At 47.3% G+C, this 17415-nt stretch overlaps 1 protein-coding gene across 3 annotated transcripts in view; it reads left to right on the top strand.

The window, feature by feature from the left end:
• The first annotated feature begins 1793 nt into the window (after positions 1-1793).
• Positions 1794-17415, top strand: part of glra1 (glycine receptor, alpha 1) — a 94230-nt gene continuing 78608 nt past the window's right edge. For all 3 annotated transcript variants that reach the window (XM_086222345.1, XM_086222344.1, XM_086222347.1), the window contains exon 1: positions 1794-3138. In XM_086222345.1, coding sequence (XP_086078471.1) covers positions 3068-3138 — 71 coding nt within the window. In that variant the 5' untranslated portion in view covers positions 1794-3067. The remainder of the gene's footprint in view (positions 3139-17415) is intronic.

Genomic DNA, 17415 nt, shown 5'->3' with positions numbered 1-17415 from the left:
TTGTAGTCTAACAGGTTGGTGTGGCAGGGGTGAGGTATTTTTGTAGTCCAATGGGTTAACGTGACAGGATTGAGGCATTGTTGTAGTCCTACAGGTTAGTGTGGCAGGGGTGAGGTATTTTTGTAGTCCAATGGGTTAACGTGACAGGATTGAGGCATTGTTGTAGTGCTACAGGTTAGCATGGCAGGGGTGAGGTATTTTTGTAGTCCAATGGGTTAACGTGACAGGATTGAGGCATTGTTGTAGTCCTACAGGTTAGTGTGGCAGGGGTGAGGTATTTTTGTCATCCTACAGGTTAGCGTGGCAGGGGTGAGGTATTTTTGTCATCCTACAGGTTAGCGTGGCAGGGGTGAGGTATTTTTGTCATCCTACAGGTTAGCGTGGCAGGGGTGAGGTATTTTTGTCATCCTACAGGTTAGCGTGGCAGGGGTGAGGTATTTTTGTCGTCCTACAGGTTAGAGTGGCAGGGGTGAGGTATTTTTGTAGTCCAACAAGAAGTTAGCATCTCCATGGTTTCCTCCATCAAAAGCCTATGGGATTGTTCTACTGGATGTTCCATTGGATGATTGAATCAGAACATCAGCTGTGCGGTGAACAAAGGTATTTATGCTAGCCAACAAGAAGTTGACATCTTCATGGGATTATTAATTTGGATTTTGGATTATTGTGGAATTTTAAATGAGATTTACAGCTTTTCTCAATCAAGGTTGTCTTCACTAATGAACACCACTTGGATGATTTTGAAACTCAACGCAGTGGTTAGAAGTACAAAGCTGATGTTACTGGTACGAGCTAAATTTGTTCGTCTGCGGTGGCGTTCCTTGAAAGCCTCGACATTTAATCACCATCGTCCCCTTTTACCACTTTTTAGCTACGGCTGCTTTTAAAAGGCATAAATATTTCTCAAAATTCCCCTGTGTGGTATTTACTGATCTAGAACAAATCTGTCAGTCAAATACCTCATTTCAGAAATTTTCATAAAAAGTCAAGCGAATTAAAAAAAAAATATCACTAAAGAGGAATTTTTTAAATGACAGCTTTTTCCATTACAATGTTTAAATCCGGTCGCATAGCGCGCATTTCCGTCGGTAGATGGCGGTATAGATGACGTTGCGATGGCTACAGCGTCGAAGAAGAAAACCCGGTTGAAGAAATGCCGTTTTGGTCTCCGGCCCGTTTAGCTGTGAAAATGGAAGAGGACTTCTTGTTAGTAGGACGAGTTGTAATCGTTTTTTTTTTTTTATTGGACATGTTGCTGCTTCTGTAAACGAAGTTTGGGACTAAACAGGAAGACGTCAGCGGCGGGACAGGAAGCAGCCGGTGAGTCACGTGAGTTCAAGATTCGCTCCGTCGAGATATTTGAATCAGGTGTTTCCATCTCCTGTTTGTTTTTTTTAATGAATTTAAAGTTAAGGAAGTGGAAGTGCAGTGAGTCAGGTGCAGTATCCAGTACTGCGTTGTGTACAGAATTGAGTTGAAGTAGCCAGAAAATGACCACAACTTGAAGAGGAAGAGCGCCGCGTCCTGGTTTACTTTGGCTTTCTTTTGTAACTTAAACTTGTAGAATCCTTGTATTTTTGTCTGTTTTGAGTTTTTTTTGTGGTTATTCTTTTGTAGTTGTTGTTGTTTTCAGTTCCTCCCCCTCGAACGCTACATCTCTTTCGCGGGGGTCCGTGTGTGGAGCAGCGGTCTGAACTCAACAGTAACTTCTCATTACACTAAATTCTCCTTTGGGAGCGAAAACCAGGAAGTGATATCGGTGTCGACCAATCAGTGGCGAGCTTCGGGGCAGTGTAGGCCAATGACATCAGTTTGTGGGCGTGTCTCACCACTGTGAGGTGGGTTTTTTGGAGTTTGCTAAATGACTGCAGCAAGAAAATACAGTGTTGGAGCGCACGGACGCGGCTCTGCTCTCCTCGGTACCTCCGCGCGTCAGCGGCCGGCGAGTCGCTGCATCTCCACGGCCATGGATAAGGCTCAGCCCGCCGCACAGGTCTCAGTATAACCGCCGCTTCTCCTGAGGGGATTGATTAATTTCTTCGACGGTGCCCGGATGGGAGCGGATGCGGAGCGCAGCAGCAGCGGCCACCGGCGCGTCTCCAACTTGACCACCAGACAATGGGAGTAGCTGAACTGCGCTGCCGCAACTGTTACTACTACTGCTCACCCCTGGGAGACTACTCAGACACGGAGGAGAAGCAGCAGCAGCGGGAGGAGGAGGTGAAGAAAGGGAAGGAGAGGGAGAGGAAGGAAAGGAGGCAGACTTGTTCTACCTGCAGACCTCCCTCTCAGCGCAGCAGCAGCACCGGGACCCCCGCAACAGTCCATACCCACGGACCCAGAGCGGCGCTCCGGCTGCCTCTGGGATGCATGTGAGAGAAGAGCTGCAGCCAGATGTGCGTGTACGTGCGTGCGTGTGTGTGTGCGCGTGGAGGTCTGTTCCCTAAGTGGATTTAGGGATCCAACACTCATGTGAGTCCCTCTGCAGACGCAGCATCCCGCAGCCCGTTCTGGTTTTTGAAGGAATATGCTTTTATTTCACCAGCTGTGGATCGCGCAGACCGGACTTTGGGTGTAATTGGGCGCCAATTAACAGCAGCCTGTGAGGGACTAACCCCCCCTCTCGACCCCTCCTCACTTTGCCCCCCACCCCACCCCCCACCCCCTTTCCCCCGATCCTGGACGCTTCCTCCCCGCAGCCCCGCCGGTGTCTCCTCCTGTCTCTGTCCGTGGTCCTGATCACAATTCTGTTGGATTTTTGTGGATTTTTTCCGGGCTCCACGGTGGCGGCGCTGGAGGCATGAGAGCGGACACACGCATGATTTCATGGCCGGTGAGGTCATGAGCATCCCGCGGCTCCGCACCGGCGACTCCGGGGTCTGAAATTGGAACATTTTCCGCTCACCTTGGAGGTCATTAAATAAAAAAACACCACCCCCTTTCCCCTTTCCTCCTCTTCCTCTTCCTGAAGGGTTCTTTTTTTTCTGGAGCCTCTCAAGAGTGTGAACCCCCCCCCCCTCCCCCGAGCAACACCTTTACCCCACCCCCTCCCCCCACTCCAAACACAATGAGACTGGCAAAAATGTGCCGACTAAACGCGCTGGGGATCTATTTGTGGGAAACAGTTGTGTTTTTCAGGTAAGCATGAACTCGAAGAAACTATCATGTGAGGAAATTCGTGTTTTTTTATTGGTTTGCTGCTGTTTGACATGAGTTGAAGCTCCATTCAGAAGTCTGGGTGGGAAGAGGATGAAAGGGGAGGATGCATGTGAAATGTTGTCAAAGTTGCCTCTGGGCAGTGTGTGTTTTTGCTCATGTACACGCCAGCCACAGCTGCAACGAGCCGACAGCGACCGCTAGTGGGCAGTGTGTCGCTGATGTGGTGATCCAGGATGTCAACAGGCATGTAGGGAGAGAGAAGCCTGTGCATGCTGCCTTTGTGGCATTTAGATGAAGCTTGCATGGCTTGGACAGTAAATGCTCCCCGTGCTGGAGCTGATGAGTCCCCGTCAGCTGTCCGTCTCAAAGAAGGAGAAATTCAAGCTCAACCTGTGAAAATGTGAATAATTGCACATTTTTTTCCCCACATCATTCCTGAAAAGTCGCATCTCGTTTGTCTCAGTGGTTCAATGAGACAATTAGTTGTAGTGCGGTTTGGGCTGATTTTCTTCTTTCATTACATCAGTCGATTGACAGCAAATCATTCTGCTGCTGCGCCGGTGAATCCTTCAAAACGACCAAAATACACAACAAAAAAATTCACAAAAGAAAAAGATAATTTTGTGTTCCACATTTAGATATTTTCAGGAGACAGCAGCTCCATCGCAGTTGTGTACGGAGCCCTGGAGTGGCCGGAGAGAGAAAAAAATGCGGCCCAAGATGACGCGTTCCCTCAATTTAATGACTGTCCCGCCACTAAATCAGTCTAGTTATCTTGAGGCCTCCAGACGTCACCTGTCCAATTTAGTTATTCTGATGCTCATGATTTAGTCCCACACTTTAATTTGTGGGAACAAGTTACATCTTGAGGCTTCAAATTGATTAAATTTTGGGAACATGAAGTTAGTCTGTGCCCACAAGATATAACTCGTTATCTCTTGTTCATTATTTTGAGGCCTTGAGATAAAATCGTTCCCTGATTTAATAAATCAGAGGTCACAAGATGAGAGGGTGACTTGTTCCCTCGCTAACGAATCATCTTGCGAGCGAGCTCAGCACGTATGGATGAGATGGAGGGAACACATCCTGTTTCATGGCCTCAGAGGAGCTAAATTGTGGGAACAAGTTCTTTGTGTTTTTCCCCTCCGTGGCAACTCCAGGGCTCCGTAGGTGCACCGTGTTGATTTTGAGGTCATCTGTGGTTCTTCTCCCCGCTGGAAGCCACGTTTACTCATCCCTGCCGCCCCCAAAGTTGCCTATTCATCAAGGCCCTCTCATGCTGTGTGCCGACCCCCCCAGCCACCAAATCATCCTCCTAATGTTACAGCAGCTGCTGTGCCGTCGGACAGTCAGGGGGATGTTGCCTGAGACGTTTAGCTGCAGCCGGCTTTTTTTGTGTGTGACAAATGAGGTAGATGAAGATGTGAGGCTGTTGTCAGACGCCGCCGCTGGTTGGCTTCGGTGGTCGGTGGGGTGGATGATTCAGGGGTTTGAGAATGTTGGTGAGCGGAAACGAACAAGGAAGGTTTAGCACGTCCGACCTGAGCCGTACTTTGAAGGTTGCTCCGGAGACGGATCTGTGTCCGTGGAGGGAGGTGTCAGGGAGGATAGATCGGAGGGACAGATGAGGGGACGTCTCTGGATGCAGGCCACTGTGGGACGCCTAATGTGTCATCAACAAGGTGAATGCATTTAATAAAGAGTGAAAAGAGCCAGATATCACCGCCCTTCACACACTTTAAAGGCTCCCCAGGGATCACGGGAGCTGCCTGCATTCAGACAAGTAGACCAACAGAACGAGGGAGTGTTTCTGAAATAACCGCCATGATTGATATGAAGTAGCCCAGCGGTTTCACTCAGGACTATAAAATGAAGTCGTAAATGACCCTTTTCCAGGTAGTGGTACATTTATCTGTGTGTTATTGTTCCGTTGTTATTAAATTACTGATGCTTCCAGGGTTTTTACTGAGGCTGAGACGATACGCTGAGGTCCTGGTCTTAGTGATCCAGATCCAGACTACCCTGCTTTCTAAAGCCAGTTGCTCCAGAGGATTTTGGATTATTGCTAACATGAGATACGGCTTTGGTTCATCAGGATCACCTTCACTAATGAACCCCTCTGATGATGCTGGAAGCCGGAGTGCAACGTTAGCAGTGCTAAGCTAACGTTAGCCTATGAAGGAGCGACACCAGGGTCACATGACTTCAAGGTCACCACCACCAAGCGTCAGGCTTTTTGGGTTTCTCCTGATGACCTTTAGTGACCTCCAAGATCTCTGTAGGCTCCTCTAGACTCTTGTTAGCGACCCAGGTTTGTAGGGACTCCTTAACCTCCCCAGTGCTCATTTAGAAAACGTTCAATCAAGAGCGGAGTTGAGTCCCGTTGGTCGCCCCCTGCTGGTCATTAGATAGAGCCCATTGTGAAAGCACCAGCAGGACTTGCTCATTCATTCCATACAGCAGGATGTAGACATTTGGAAATGATTGAGCTTTTTGTTGATGTGGCACCATTTAAGGATCAAACAGAGAATGAGCCTGTTTACTTCTCGTGACTTTTCCACTCACTTTCCTCGTATTATAATCACGGGTTTGAGTCCTGCTTTGCATCTCCAACCTGCAGGCTCCTTTTCCTTTATTGCATCATGTGGATATTGTTCCTCGGTAGAAATATTTCATTATGTGAGCTGCCTCATTTCCATTGAGCTGGCTACACTTGGGACGGGTGTTGGTGTGGGGGCAGAGGAGTTTAGCATTCAGTGCACACTGTTTAGCTAATGAACCAGAGTTGGGATATTGCCGTCTCAGCTCCTCTGGCTTGGACTCTGCAGCGCCCCTCTTAATTGATATCTCTTTCCCCTCCGTCTCGACCCGGACCCCCCACACCTCATTCCACATTCAGGCCTATTACTAAACATTGATTAGCCTGTCAATGGCCGAGGCCAGACCTGATGAATACACATTTAATGCTTGCACATCTCCCTCTCGCTCAGCCCCAACTCCTATTATTCATCAAAGAGGCTGGAGAGGAGAGCTGAACATTTAGATTGAGTTTGGACCTCCAGGAAACGTTCGTCTCAACAAAACCTTTAATCTTCTATTCAGGTCTTAAGTCTGTGAATTCTGTCAAAGCAGGTGCCAGAAAGTGCCAAGAGGGTGAAATAATTTCCCTTGTCACCCGCACATCTCAACTCTTTCCTCATTCTTTTAAAAAACATTCTTTTGAAACAAAATGACAATTTAGCCCCATTTTAGGAGCCCGTGGTTGGAGAGCAGTCGATTCACGTTAAAGAGACTCTTGCCTTTTCATTATGGGATGTCTTTGAGTGATGTCATAGAAAATAAATCCTACTCTGCTGTCACGTCACTGCAGTCAGCGGGAACAAGCTACTGCTTTTTTTCTTTTCTTTTTAAGAGCCGTAACTCCAAGAACGGCTCCATCACACGTGGACAAGAAAGATCACGTGACCCGAAACAACAGACGCCTGTCAAAGATTTGTCATGTGTATGAAAGCGTGTGCTGATTATGCCAAAACCCCTTCATCATGTGATCAACCGTGCGGGCGAGCAAAGCGTGTGGTAGGAATCTGGTGTTGAGATATTAGCTGAATATTGAAAATAAGAATTACTCAACATTTATCTCAAGCAATCTGTGACACACTTGATGAAACCAAACTCTCATCATAGGCAACTTCTTCTTCTTCTTCTTAATTTGATATTGTTTAGAATGTTATTTGTAAAAAGAAAAAAAGTAAAAAAATTAAAAGATTTAACTTCTTTCAAGAAGCGAGTTCATCTTAATAACGGGCCCAAATGTCCTGGTCATTCGTGCAGTGCAGCGATAATCCACTCAGAAGTTGTCAAGAAATGAAATCCTGGACCGTCACCAGTGCTCCTCTCCGGATGACTTCGTTGGAGCGATGAAGTTGTAACTCCGTTACCGTCAAGTGTCAACTTTTATGTGGCTTGTTTGGCAAACAGTCCGTCCTCAGTTCGATTCAGTTGAAGCAGCGTCAGAAGTCTCCGCCTCTTCATTCAGTCCATCATTACCTTCTACTGTCCCTCAGCAGAAACTTGAATTTCCCATTCACTGCCTCTCACCATAAATCCTACACTGTGCGCTTTGTCTTCGGTGAAACAGCTGCGAATGCGACACGATTCACCAACGGTGCAAAACTGAACAGACTTGAAATTCATGGGGTGATGAACATGGTGAAGCGTCATGGTCGTCACGGCCGTGGTTCTGCCAGGAAGGTTGAATCCACAACAAATGGACCTTGTTGTTGGTACTTGAAGACACCTCAGCCAAACGGTGTCCTCTGTCAGATCCGAGTGTCAAGCGTCTAGAGCGACGTGAACTGGAATCAACCCTCGCCGGGTCAGCACCGTTATGTTCCTAAGGCCTTCACCGTGTCGCCCACTTGCTTGGACCTCAGGGGCAGGACTGAACCATGACCATCGGGCAGCACTGATCAGTCAGTCAGAGTGACTGACAGACCTTCCCGCTGCCATCCACATGTCCACCTTATTGCTTTTCTATCAGCCAGGAGGACGTTTATGTTGGAACAGCAGATTTGATGTGGGGGGGGGGGCTGCCCTCTGCACTCTGCAACTCCAGGGTGTGCGACGTTTGTAGATTGATGTGATTTTATTTTGCGCACAGAGCATCATGTGTTTTAGCTGCGTGGTAGCACCCTCTGCTGGTACATGTGGTAAATAACAGGACACTGGTTCGTTCACATCTGTTGATTGATAGTTGAGGATCACACTGCTGTACCCTGATTGGTAGGTGAGTAAGAGTTTGAGAGTTTGGTCAGATTAGTTTCATCTGTCCTGTCTAGAATTCACAGCAGCGGTAACAGCTAGCGTTGACGCGAGGTAAGCGCCTCGTAGCTCCTTCCGTCAGTGTGCTCCTCTTCATTTCTGTGCTGATTCATCTGAGACGGCTGATGAAAATGTCACCTGAAAGCAGCGCTGTGAGCTGGCAGGAAGTGTGATCCTATAGGAACATTGGAGATGACTTTGACCTCGACACCTCATCACGCTGCCCTTAAATCCATGGTCACTCAATTCTGTAGCGGCCTGGGCGGTTGGGAACGCCGCTCTGTGGTGTGAATCAAAAACAGACATGGTAGATCTGCCGCTGCTGCTGAGCAAGACACTGACCCAGGATCTGGAGTTGGTCCCTGAATGCTGCACGTGGCTGCTGACTGCTCCGGAGAGGTGGGGTTAAACACAGAGGAAGAACTTTGTTGTACAGTGACCATGAACGCTACCTCTGCGCCGCCATGCACTGCAGTGTTGGGAGGTCATTAGCATCTCATGTATTTGTCGGCAGAAGGAAAGAAAAAGCAGGTGATCAGATAAGCTGAAAATGCTCCTTCTTACATTTATGTTTCAATTTTTCAGTGAAAGGAGATTAATTCTGAAACTGGAACACGTGCAGACATCTTTTCAGTTCAGGCTTTGATTAGTAAAACACTCAGGCTTCTAGGGAGAGTAAGAGAGGCTTTGTTGTAGGTATCAGCGGGTTTGGGGAGACAAATAAAGGCTCCTTCCCTCTTGTGATCAGGCGCTTCGCTCATTTCACATCTGCCCTCCTGTGATAACACAGATTGATCACCACTCCTGTTTCTGGGTGGCTGCACGGATCGTTACTATGCACGCAAGCATGCAGCAACCCTTGGGATGCAAACTATTCATCTTCACAAGAATGAAATGTGCAGTGTGTGACCTTTTTCCTGTATGGATTTCTATATTCAATAAAATCACTTTATTGTTCAAGTGAGAACAGCGAGCAGTCCATATAAACATGCAGTCTAAACAATTCACCCCGGGCTGAAATATGAGCTCTGCTCTCATAGATCTTTATTAGCAAGGCCATCAGATAGTTGTTGAGGAGGAAAGTGGATGCAGGATCTATATGGGTAATGTAGTCCATAATTTATAGTAGGAAGATAAATATGCAGCTGTGCCTGTAGCCTTTTACCTGCTGGAAGGTAACCTTGGGCTGACCTTGAGAAAGCTGCTGCTTGCAGTGGGGGGGGGGGGGGGGGTCTGTACACACACACACGCACACACACGCACACTCCATCAAATCATGAGATGAATGAAATCAGACTCTGCCGGTTCACAAAGTAAATTGATGTTGAGATCCAGCAATTTGGAGAAGGTCATCATTCATCAGCTTTAAGCAAAGAGAACCTGGACGTCGGGGCCTATTAGGTCTTGATATTTAATAAAAGTCCAGTCCTGAGCTGGCAGGATTGAAACTGGGACTTTTTACCAGAGAGGACAGATTTACTGAAGATGTTCATCAAATAGAAGGTTGGCCCTCATGTAGACGGGCAGAACAAATCATACCAGGACAGATCTTACCTTAATGATCCATTTCTAGTTATGGCCTTCATTCCGTGCCGTGACTCAGTGTCGGTTGTCATCAGTATTTGCAGTCACGCTGCTTCTCTTTGCTTGCTACCAGATTTTAGATTCGTCCATGAGCCGAGTGAACAAAACAAGAACAGATTCTGTGTTGTGTGCTGTTTTTTGTGAAGTGCAAGGTCATAGTTGAAGCGAGGAAGGAGGATGTTTTTCTCTGGTGCTGTTTATTCTCTGGGGACCGTGGAGCACGGTTGCTGCTGTTATATCATCACAGTAAATATCAGCAGTACTCTTGAGACTTGAATGAGTCAGACTTAGTCACAAGATTAAAAAGCCCAGAGATAACCTGGGCTTGACTTCCTGAAAGGTCCAGTATTTTGTTTTTTTGGAGTGATGTCATTGTGATGAAATTGCAGTCTCCAACCCTCAACCATCAACGATGGCGTCTACATGACGGAGGTGGTTTGGCGCCACTTCTGAATCAGAGCAGCTTTATCAGTCTGCGCTTTACTGTGTTGGCCCACAATCGCTCAAAACCCAGAAGCGAGCAAAGGAGTTGATCACTTGTTCCTTCCTTTTTCACTGCATGTGAAGTTCTTTTTTTAATCCTAGTTCCTCACATAAACTCACCCACAGCTGTGCAGGATGCCTGACCTTATATGGTATTTTGAGGCCGTGGATTATGCCAATTGGCGATGCTCCTGCTGAGTAAGTGGGATTGATGAGGAATCGGTGAGATTTATCACGTTTCCAAAGCTTCTCTACGAGTCTCTCCCAGCGATTCGAGTGTGTGATGAATCAGAGGTGAGGCGAACAAACTGACAGAAGCTTAAGATGAAGAGATGAAACTGTTTTTGCACGAGGATCAATGTTTGTCATTGATCACCGTTTTCTGTGGTGATTGGCAGGTGTGGATTAGGTCAGAGTCACAAGTGTGTGACAGACTCTTTTACCACATGACTCATATTTTCCACGTTTCTGGAAAACTGCATGTCCTGGCTGAATGGGAAGGCTGGGCAGCAGGACGGTTGTTGTGGCTCAGGACCTCGTTAATCGACGAAAGTTATGGAATATTTTCTAACCCTTGTAAAGGTGAGAGAGGGATATTTTCAGCCATTGTTCTGGTACCAAAACCAGGTTTTTAGAGATGTGGCTTCTGCAGGATGTCATAAACACACATGGATGCTTCTGAAATAAAGGAAAAGGGTCAAGGGTCAGCTACTCTGCCCGACCCGTCTTCCACAACCTGTTCCCGTATTGGAGAATGCTGTTGAACACACATGCCTGCTGCTGTGGACGTAGATGGCAGGAATTATAGGTTACTGTCGGCTGCACGACGGTCTCTCTGCAGCCGGCTGGATTCATCGTGTAGCTCAAGGACGCTACAGCCGGGTGGAGGACACCCGCCCGCCAGCCGCCCTGCTCAGAAATCAGCCCGTGTCAGTTAGCATACACAACAGGCTCTGCCGAATTAAAGCTACTGTGTTATTTATGAACCTGCCCTCAGGCTGTTTTATTTGTTCTGCAGGTTCCCCGACAACATTTATCACTCACATCTCCCATCATAACAAATCATAACACTTTTTTTTTTTTTTTTTCTGTGATCAATTTTCCAGGTTGTCTAATGAAAAACAATCGACTGCTCCGGAGAAGTTCGCTACCATCCCTACAATAATTAACTTCTGGGCAGGTTCATTTCCAAAGCTTGATGTATGATAATACATTATTGATTAGACGACAGAGACAGATTTCTGCCATAAATAACGGAGCGTATTATCAATGGCCCCTCAGCGCTGTAGATCAGTTACACTGAAGGTGAAGTCCTGGAAACGTCCAGAGCCACACTGTAATTCTGTAGCTGAAGTGCAGTTGGACAGCAGCAGAAGACGGATCGCTAAAGTTTTGTTTAACCAACAACAGAGAGGAACTTTCCTGGCACACAGACTTGGCAAACAGCGCGAGTGACTGGCTGCTCTCTCTGTTCATGGGGACGGGGTCGCATCTTGGGCAGGAATTGGGATCTGGGATTTTACCAAGAATGACTTACTCAGTCGATCAATACCAGTGCGATTATCACTACCAATCACATGGGGAGAACGCCACTGAGTCCAGAAGGTGCGGGGGGGGGGGGGGGGGGGGGTTTGTGGCTTCGATGCAGGATGACACAGCAAGTGTCTCTAATAATCAACCAATCATCCTCATTTGATCTCTGTTCCTCTGGAAATTAAAAAGCTTTGAGGAAAAGCTGGAAATGTGAAGGCCCGTAATTAAATTGATAAACAGTCGCAGCTTACATTTAATTAACAATTAGCAAGCTAGATTGTTTCTCTACCAGACCAACAGATAAATACCCGTCCCTCCAGGCCCTCAGCGCTCAGCTGACATGTTAGAAATGTTGGCGCTGGGATCCGTTCACACTGACCAGCACTGCGATGACCACACACAGAGAGTCAAGTGTCTTCTCGATGACCTGCGACCGACTGGTCTCGGTTTGCGGTGTCACTGGAGCAGTGGAGCGCGTGGCGAGGCTCAACAACCTCAACATTCCAGCTCCGCGTGTCGTGGTGAGCCAGAGTTTGCCAGACCAGCCGATCTGCAGCCCTTTGCTTTTCTGAGTGTAACTAAATGCCAGGATGAAATCAATTAGGGATCCAGGTCTTCAGAGGCCTCAGGAACATAATGAGGAACACTTAGCGCTAATGATCGCAGCCTTGCATTAGCCCGCACCTCTCTCGCCTCCCCTCTGCCCACTGTGTGCATATTCGACGCTGGCACAGGACGACTCAGCTGTTTTCTTCTTCTCCTCCTTCTTCTCTGCTGCCTCAGCTTTGGCCGCAGGACTCTACGGCGGCCGTGGCCAACATTGATCTGAAATAATTGAAACAAATCAGAACTTTGATCATGAAAACCCAGAGAGGCGGACACAAAGAGGGGAGATTATCTGTGAGAGCAGATGGAAAAGCCTCAGGCTGATTTGTTAGTGCTTGTGCGCCAGTTCCATTGGTAGATTGTGTTGCATCCACGGTGGCCACGTTCCAGTTTATTAATGTGTGTGTTTACTCACGGATGGACGACTGCACACTGGGATGTTTTACACTTCAAATTCCATCCAGTGTCATGGTTTCCTTTCCCAACACACAACCCCTCACTGATGCTCAGTCTGAGTCCAGCTGAAATCAGGAAGAATGCCTTTCATCCTTGGACTTCACGACCTGCTCACGGAGAAGCAGACGGTGCCGGGAGGAGTCCTCAGGTGTTTGAGCGGGGCTTCAACTGAGCTAAACTTCTTTCATGGTTTAGTTTGGGGCCAGCATGCATCAGTAGATTCTACACTCGCAAATTTGATGGCGGTCACTAACAAGTGACTTTAGCCTTTTGTTGCTGACTTCTGTTGACTCTGTGCCGTAACGGTTCCAGAATGTTCCATTTATTGTAGCCGCTTTTATTTCTTTCACTCCGCTTGGAAGCCACAAAAATAAGCAACAATGTCAAAGCAGATGGGATTTAAAAATTCCAATCTGATGTGTGAAACAAGCATTTATGTAAATGCGGTAGGGACACCTGGCGGATGTCGTTTCAGTGGCAGCGTTGACCAGAAGTGAGTTCAGTCAGGTGTCTAGTTTCCTGTCGGCTCAGGCACTCAGATGCATTTTGATGAACTCTTTACATTTTTACATTTTCAGTGACATATTTTTACTTGCTTATGATATACAGTGTTGCAACAGTTGGTCAGTTTGTCAGTGTCACGACTCTGAGACCCACTCTGAGAGGTGTGCATCCTCTGGCTTGTCCACGTTTCAAATACGACATTTAGAATACAGTGATTTTGACGGAGTTTCACAAATTGAAGCTCCACATCACCGTCCATTCATGTGTGGAGGCTGGAATTTTGATGACAGTTTGTGTGCCACAGCTTCTGGCTGGGATTAGAGTGTCATTTTGGTGTTTTGTGGTGAAGAAAACAAGCCACCTGCCGCTCTTAGGTTCAGACTCAATCTGACCTTGTTTGAGTTGAAAAGTGGCACGAGGGAGTCCCGAAATTTCACTGTCAGTTTCATTCAGCCAGAAGTGTTGCCCCCCTTTACAAATCAGGCGGAAATTATCTTTGTGCCCAGGACGTGCTGGTGTAATCCCAATCTGTGACTAATCTGATTGCACCGTCATCGACCCGGCAGTGTGTTTGTTCAACACTAATTTGAGAGCCATTTCACACGCCTCTGCTGCTTCATTGTGTCCTTTCAGCAGCCAAAACAACAGAGCTGTTGTTTGCAGAGCCTGATCCGATCGCACTTGTCATAAAGAGGATTAAGCCTAGATTTGTCATGTTGTAGCGGGAATTATTGGCGCTGGGATAATCTCTGATCCACCTAATTTGCCATCACAGGGAAAAGAATTGGATGAAGTCAAACGGGCCGTCTTATTGATCGGGATCGACTCTGAGCGAGCCAGAGCTGCAGTTCTTTGAGACGCAATCAAAAGTCAATTATCTAACCGTGGTTGGGGGTTCAGATGTTGGTGTGGTTCTAACCCTCCAGAGACACGCCGGCGCTGTCGGGCTGCGATATCGGCGGCTGCAGATAGTTATCATGCATCAACTCAGCGTCACTTTGACCCCAGCAGCTTTTTAACAGTGTGAAATGTTGAAACAGACAATTATCTCACCGGGGTAATCAATTATGAAAATGAGCTTGATTTATCCAGAGCGGTCATGGAAATATTCACGCGTAACACAATAACGTTCTACGTGATTTTAATAAATGTCATTTAGCTCGGAACCAAGAACGGGGCTGGTTTCTGTTTGTCACATGGACACTTGAGCAGTAGATGCGCTTCATTCACACCCAGGATCAGCAGTCCCTCAACAACACAAAATAACAATGATGACTTTATTTATTCATGCCTTTGGAGAAACCCTTCATCAGCAGGCCTCTGATTGAGGCTCCGGATCTAAAATGGCGTCCCTACGTCAGCAGTGCATCTCTGCAACTACAGGCTCCTCATTGATAATCGTGAGGGAAGCCCCTCTCCTGCAAACATGCCAGTGTGCAACTGAAGTACTGAAACCCCCCTGAGCCAGCTGACATGTTCTGGGTCTGGTTCGTGTGTTTCCTGATCTAAAGCTTTTATCTGTATTTTGCAGCTCCCTCCTTCTACCTGGTAGTGAGTCCTCTCTGTCGGACATCGGTTGTCCTGGAGGGCGGTGGCGTATAACCTGGCCGAGGTTCCCGGTGAACTGAAATTTGATTAAATTATTAAAAGAATAATGAGAGTCTGCGGTGCTTGTGCTTTACTCAGCCTCAGTGTCGTTTAAAAATGAATGGACCTGGGATATTAGATCTGCTTGCATTTTAAAGTTGTAACCGTTAATCACAGGATAATGTTCCTCCACCCTGGACTGAAGATGATAATGTGAAATTAATGCATTTAGGAATTTTTAAGCAGTTTTTCAGTTTGATGTCTATGTGGTCATTTGTGAATCTGGATTTCTGAAAGGAAGAGTTCAGCTGTGTTCAAATCTCTGCTGAAGTGAGGAGCGACACGTTTGTCAGGATTGTGAATTCTGTGTTCAGGCTGCTCGCAACTGAGTGGGATTAAAACTTTCGATAACATGAAACTTCACAAATTGCATGATTGCTATAAAACCCTTTGAACTACAAGAATCGTGGAATATTAGGTTTTCATGTGCAAGTGAGAAGTTATTAAAGCAGTTTGCATTCGTAAAGTGAATAAATCAGGACAGATGTACCAAAACAATCTCTGGAACAAAAGTGGAAATTCATATTGGAAAGGGGGGGGGGGGGGGGTGGCAGCACCGTGGCCCCCCAGCAAGAAGGTTGTGGGTGGAGCCCCGGCTGCAGCACGGGGTCTTTCTGGGTGAGTCTCCATGTTCTCCCTGTTCCTGCTGGGTTCTCTCTGGTACTCCAGCTTCCTCCACAGTCCAAAGACATCAAGAGGGACCAGGTTAATCCAGACTCTAAATTGACCGTAGGCGTGGCTGGGAGAGCCAATGGTTGTCTGTCTCTATGTGTTGGCCCTGTCATGGACTGGTGACATGTCCAGGGTGAACCCCGCCTCTGGGATAGGCTCCACCCCCACCACCCTGAAGAATCACAGTAGAACGATGGGGCGTATTTAGCTTTCAGCTTCAGCTCCACAACCTGGAGAGTTTGGGGGTCAAAGGTCATGGTCACAGGCTCACGTCACACCCTCACAATGGGCTTCTAGGCCACTAGACTCACTTGCCTGCTCCAAACGCTCCGTGTCACGGTGTCACATGGGGAGGCAAAGTTATGGATCACTGCCCGTAAATGTGTTCGAACTTTGTAATGTCCTGAAAGCTCCATTGGTTCTGTATGGGACGTTGTTGTCCAGGGTCAAGTTCTGAGTTCACATCTGGCGTCTCTGGTTTGATGTGGATAAATCTTTAGAGTGTGACACATGTTGACTGGGAGCGCTGGCATTTAAACCAATCACAGGCTTTCTGAACGGTGAGGGCTAACTAAAGGTCAGCGCTGCAATACTGGCTGCCGGCACGCCTCCATCAACCTGCTTATTTCCTCCACATTTGTTCATATTCCAGTGGACTGAATCATTAGGCAGCAGACTGAGTCAAACCCCCTCATACGCATTTGTCATTATAGTCCCTCAAACTGTGTCTGACCCGGCTCTGTGACCTGGATCCAGACCGGCTCCCTCCCCTAAAACTGCTCTGACTCCTGTCAGTGGAGGACCTTGTAGCACGAGAAAGACCACGCTGCAGATTTTGTTTACCAGCCTTCCTCACCAGAGAAATGACAGGATACGTTGCTAAATGAAAGCCACACACACACGCGCGCGCGCACACACACACACACACACACACACACACACACACACACACAACCACCATAGTGATATTAGTGTTCTGATTTATGATAAATCATCTGTAATCTGTGAGATTAAACTTTACAGTCTGGTCATCAGCGTCTGCTGTCACGCCTCCGTTGTTATCTGTTGTTTGATGTACAACCACTGCAGCAACATCAGCATCGCTGGCACGCCAGCCGTGACTAATGGTGACGTACTTTGAGGCAGCGTCATCAATATCATCAGTTATGATCACTACAGTTATTAATGGGAGGATTTATGGCAACTCACATCATCATCAGTGTCGTCGTAGTAACGACTGGTCTTAACACGGCGGACAGAGATGCATATGTCATTGGTAGTTCCCTCTGGGTGTGTGTGTGTGTGTGTGTGTGTGTGTGTGTGTGTGTGTGTGTGTGTGTGTGTGTGTGTGTGTGTGTGTGTGTAAGTGGTCATGTGACGCTGCAGGGAGCATGGTCGGTGACCTGATAGGCAGGGTGACCCAAGCAGCTGGTAGCAGCATGGACGACGTCAGCGGACGAACTTCTGTACAGCTCTCCTTCACCTCCTTGGCCTTCCCCACATACACTTACACACACACTCTCTGTCTCTCTCTGTCTCTCTCTCTCTCTCTCACACACACACACAACTCATTCTCTCTCACCCTCTTCCCAGGATAATTTGTTATCAGATGTTTTGCTCTGATGAGTTAAGTGCAAGGTCATTGTGTGTTTGTGCATCTTCAAATACATGCAAATGTTTAGTGTGTCCTCTTGTACATGTTGGTGTGTGTGTGTGTGTGTGTGTGTGTGTGTGTGTGTGTGTGTTTATTTCAGCATCGTACATCAATACATGCTGAGACAAGAACCAACAAGCAATTTGTCCCTTTTTTATTGTGTTTTCTGATCACGGCCGCTCCGTAATTCCCATTTTCACTCATCAGACTGATTCTGATCAGCAGTTTCCTGATAAAGCGACTGACTGCCTCGCGTGTTTATGAATTGCTAATGGTGTTATTTATCATGCCACGCA

Source organism: Aulostomus chinensis, chromosome 13, assembly GCF_037954235.1.
Source record: "Aulostomus chinensis isolate RoL2024-O1b breed Wild chromosome 13, RoL_Achi_v1.0, whole genome shotgun sequence".
Lineage (NCBI taxonomy): Eukaryota > Metazoa > Chordata > Actinopteri > Syngnathiformes > Aulostomidae > Aulostomus > Aulostomus chinensis.
This window is presented reverse-complemented; position numbering and strand designations above follow the sequence as displayed.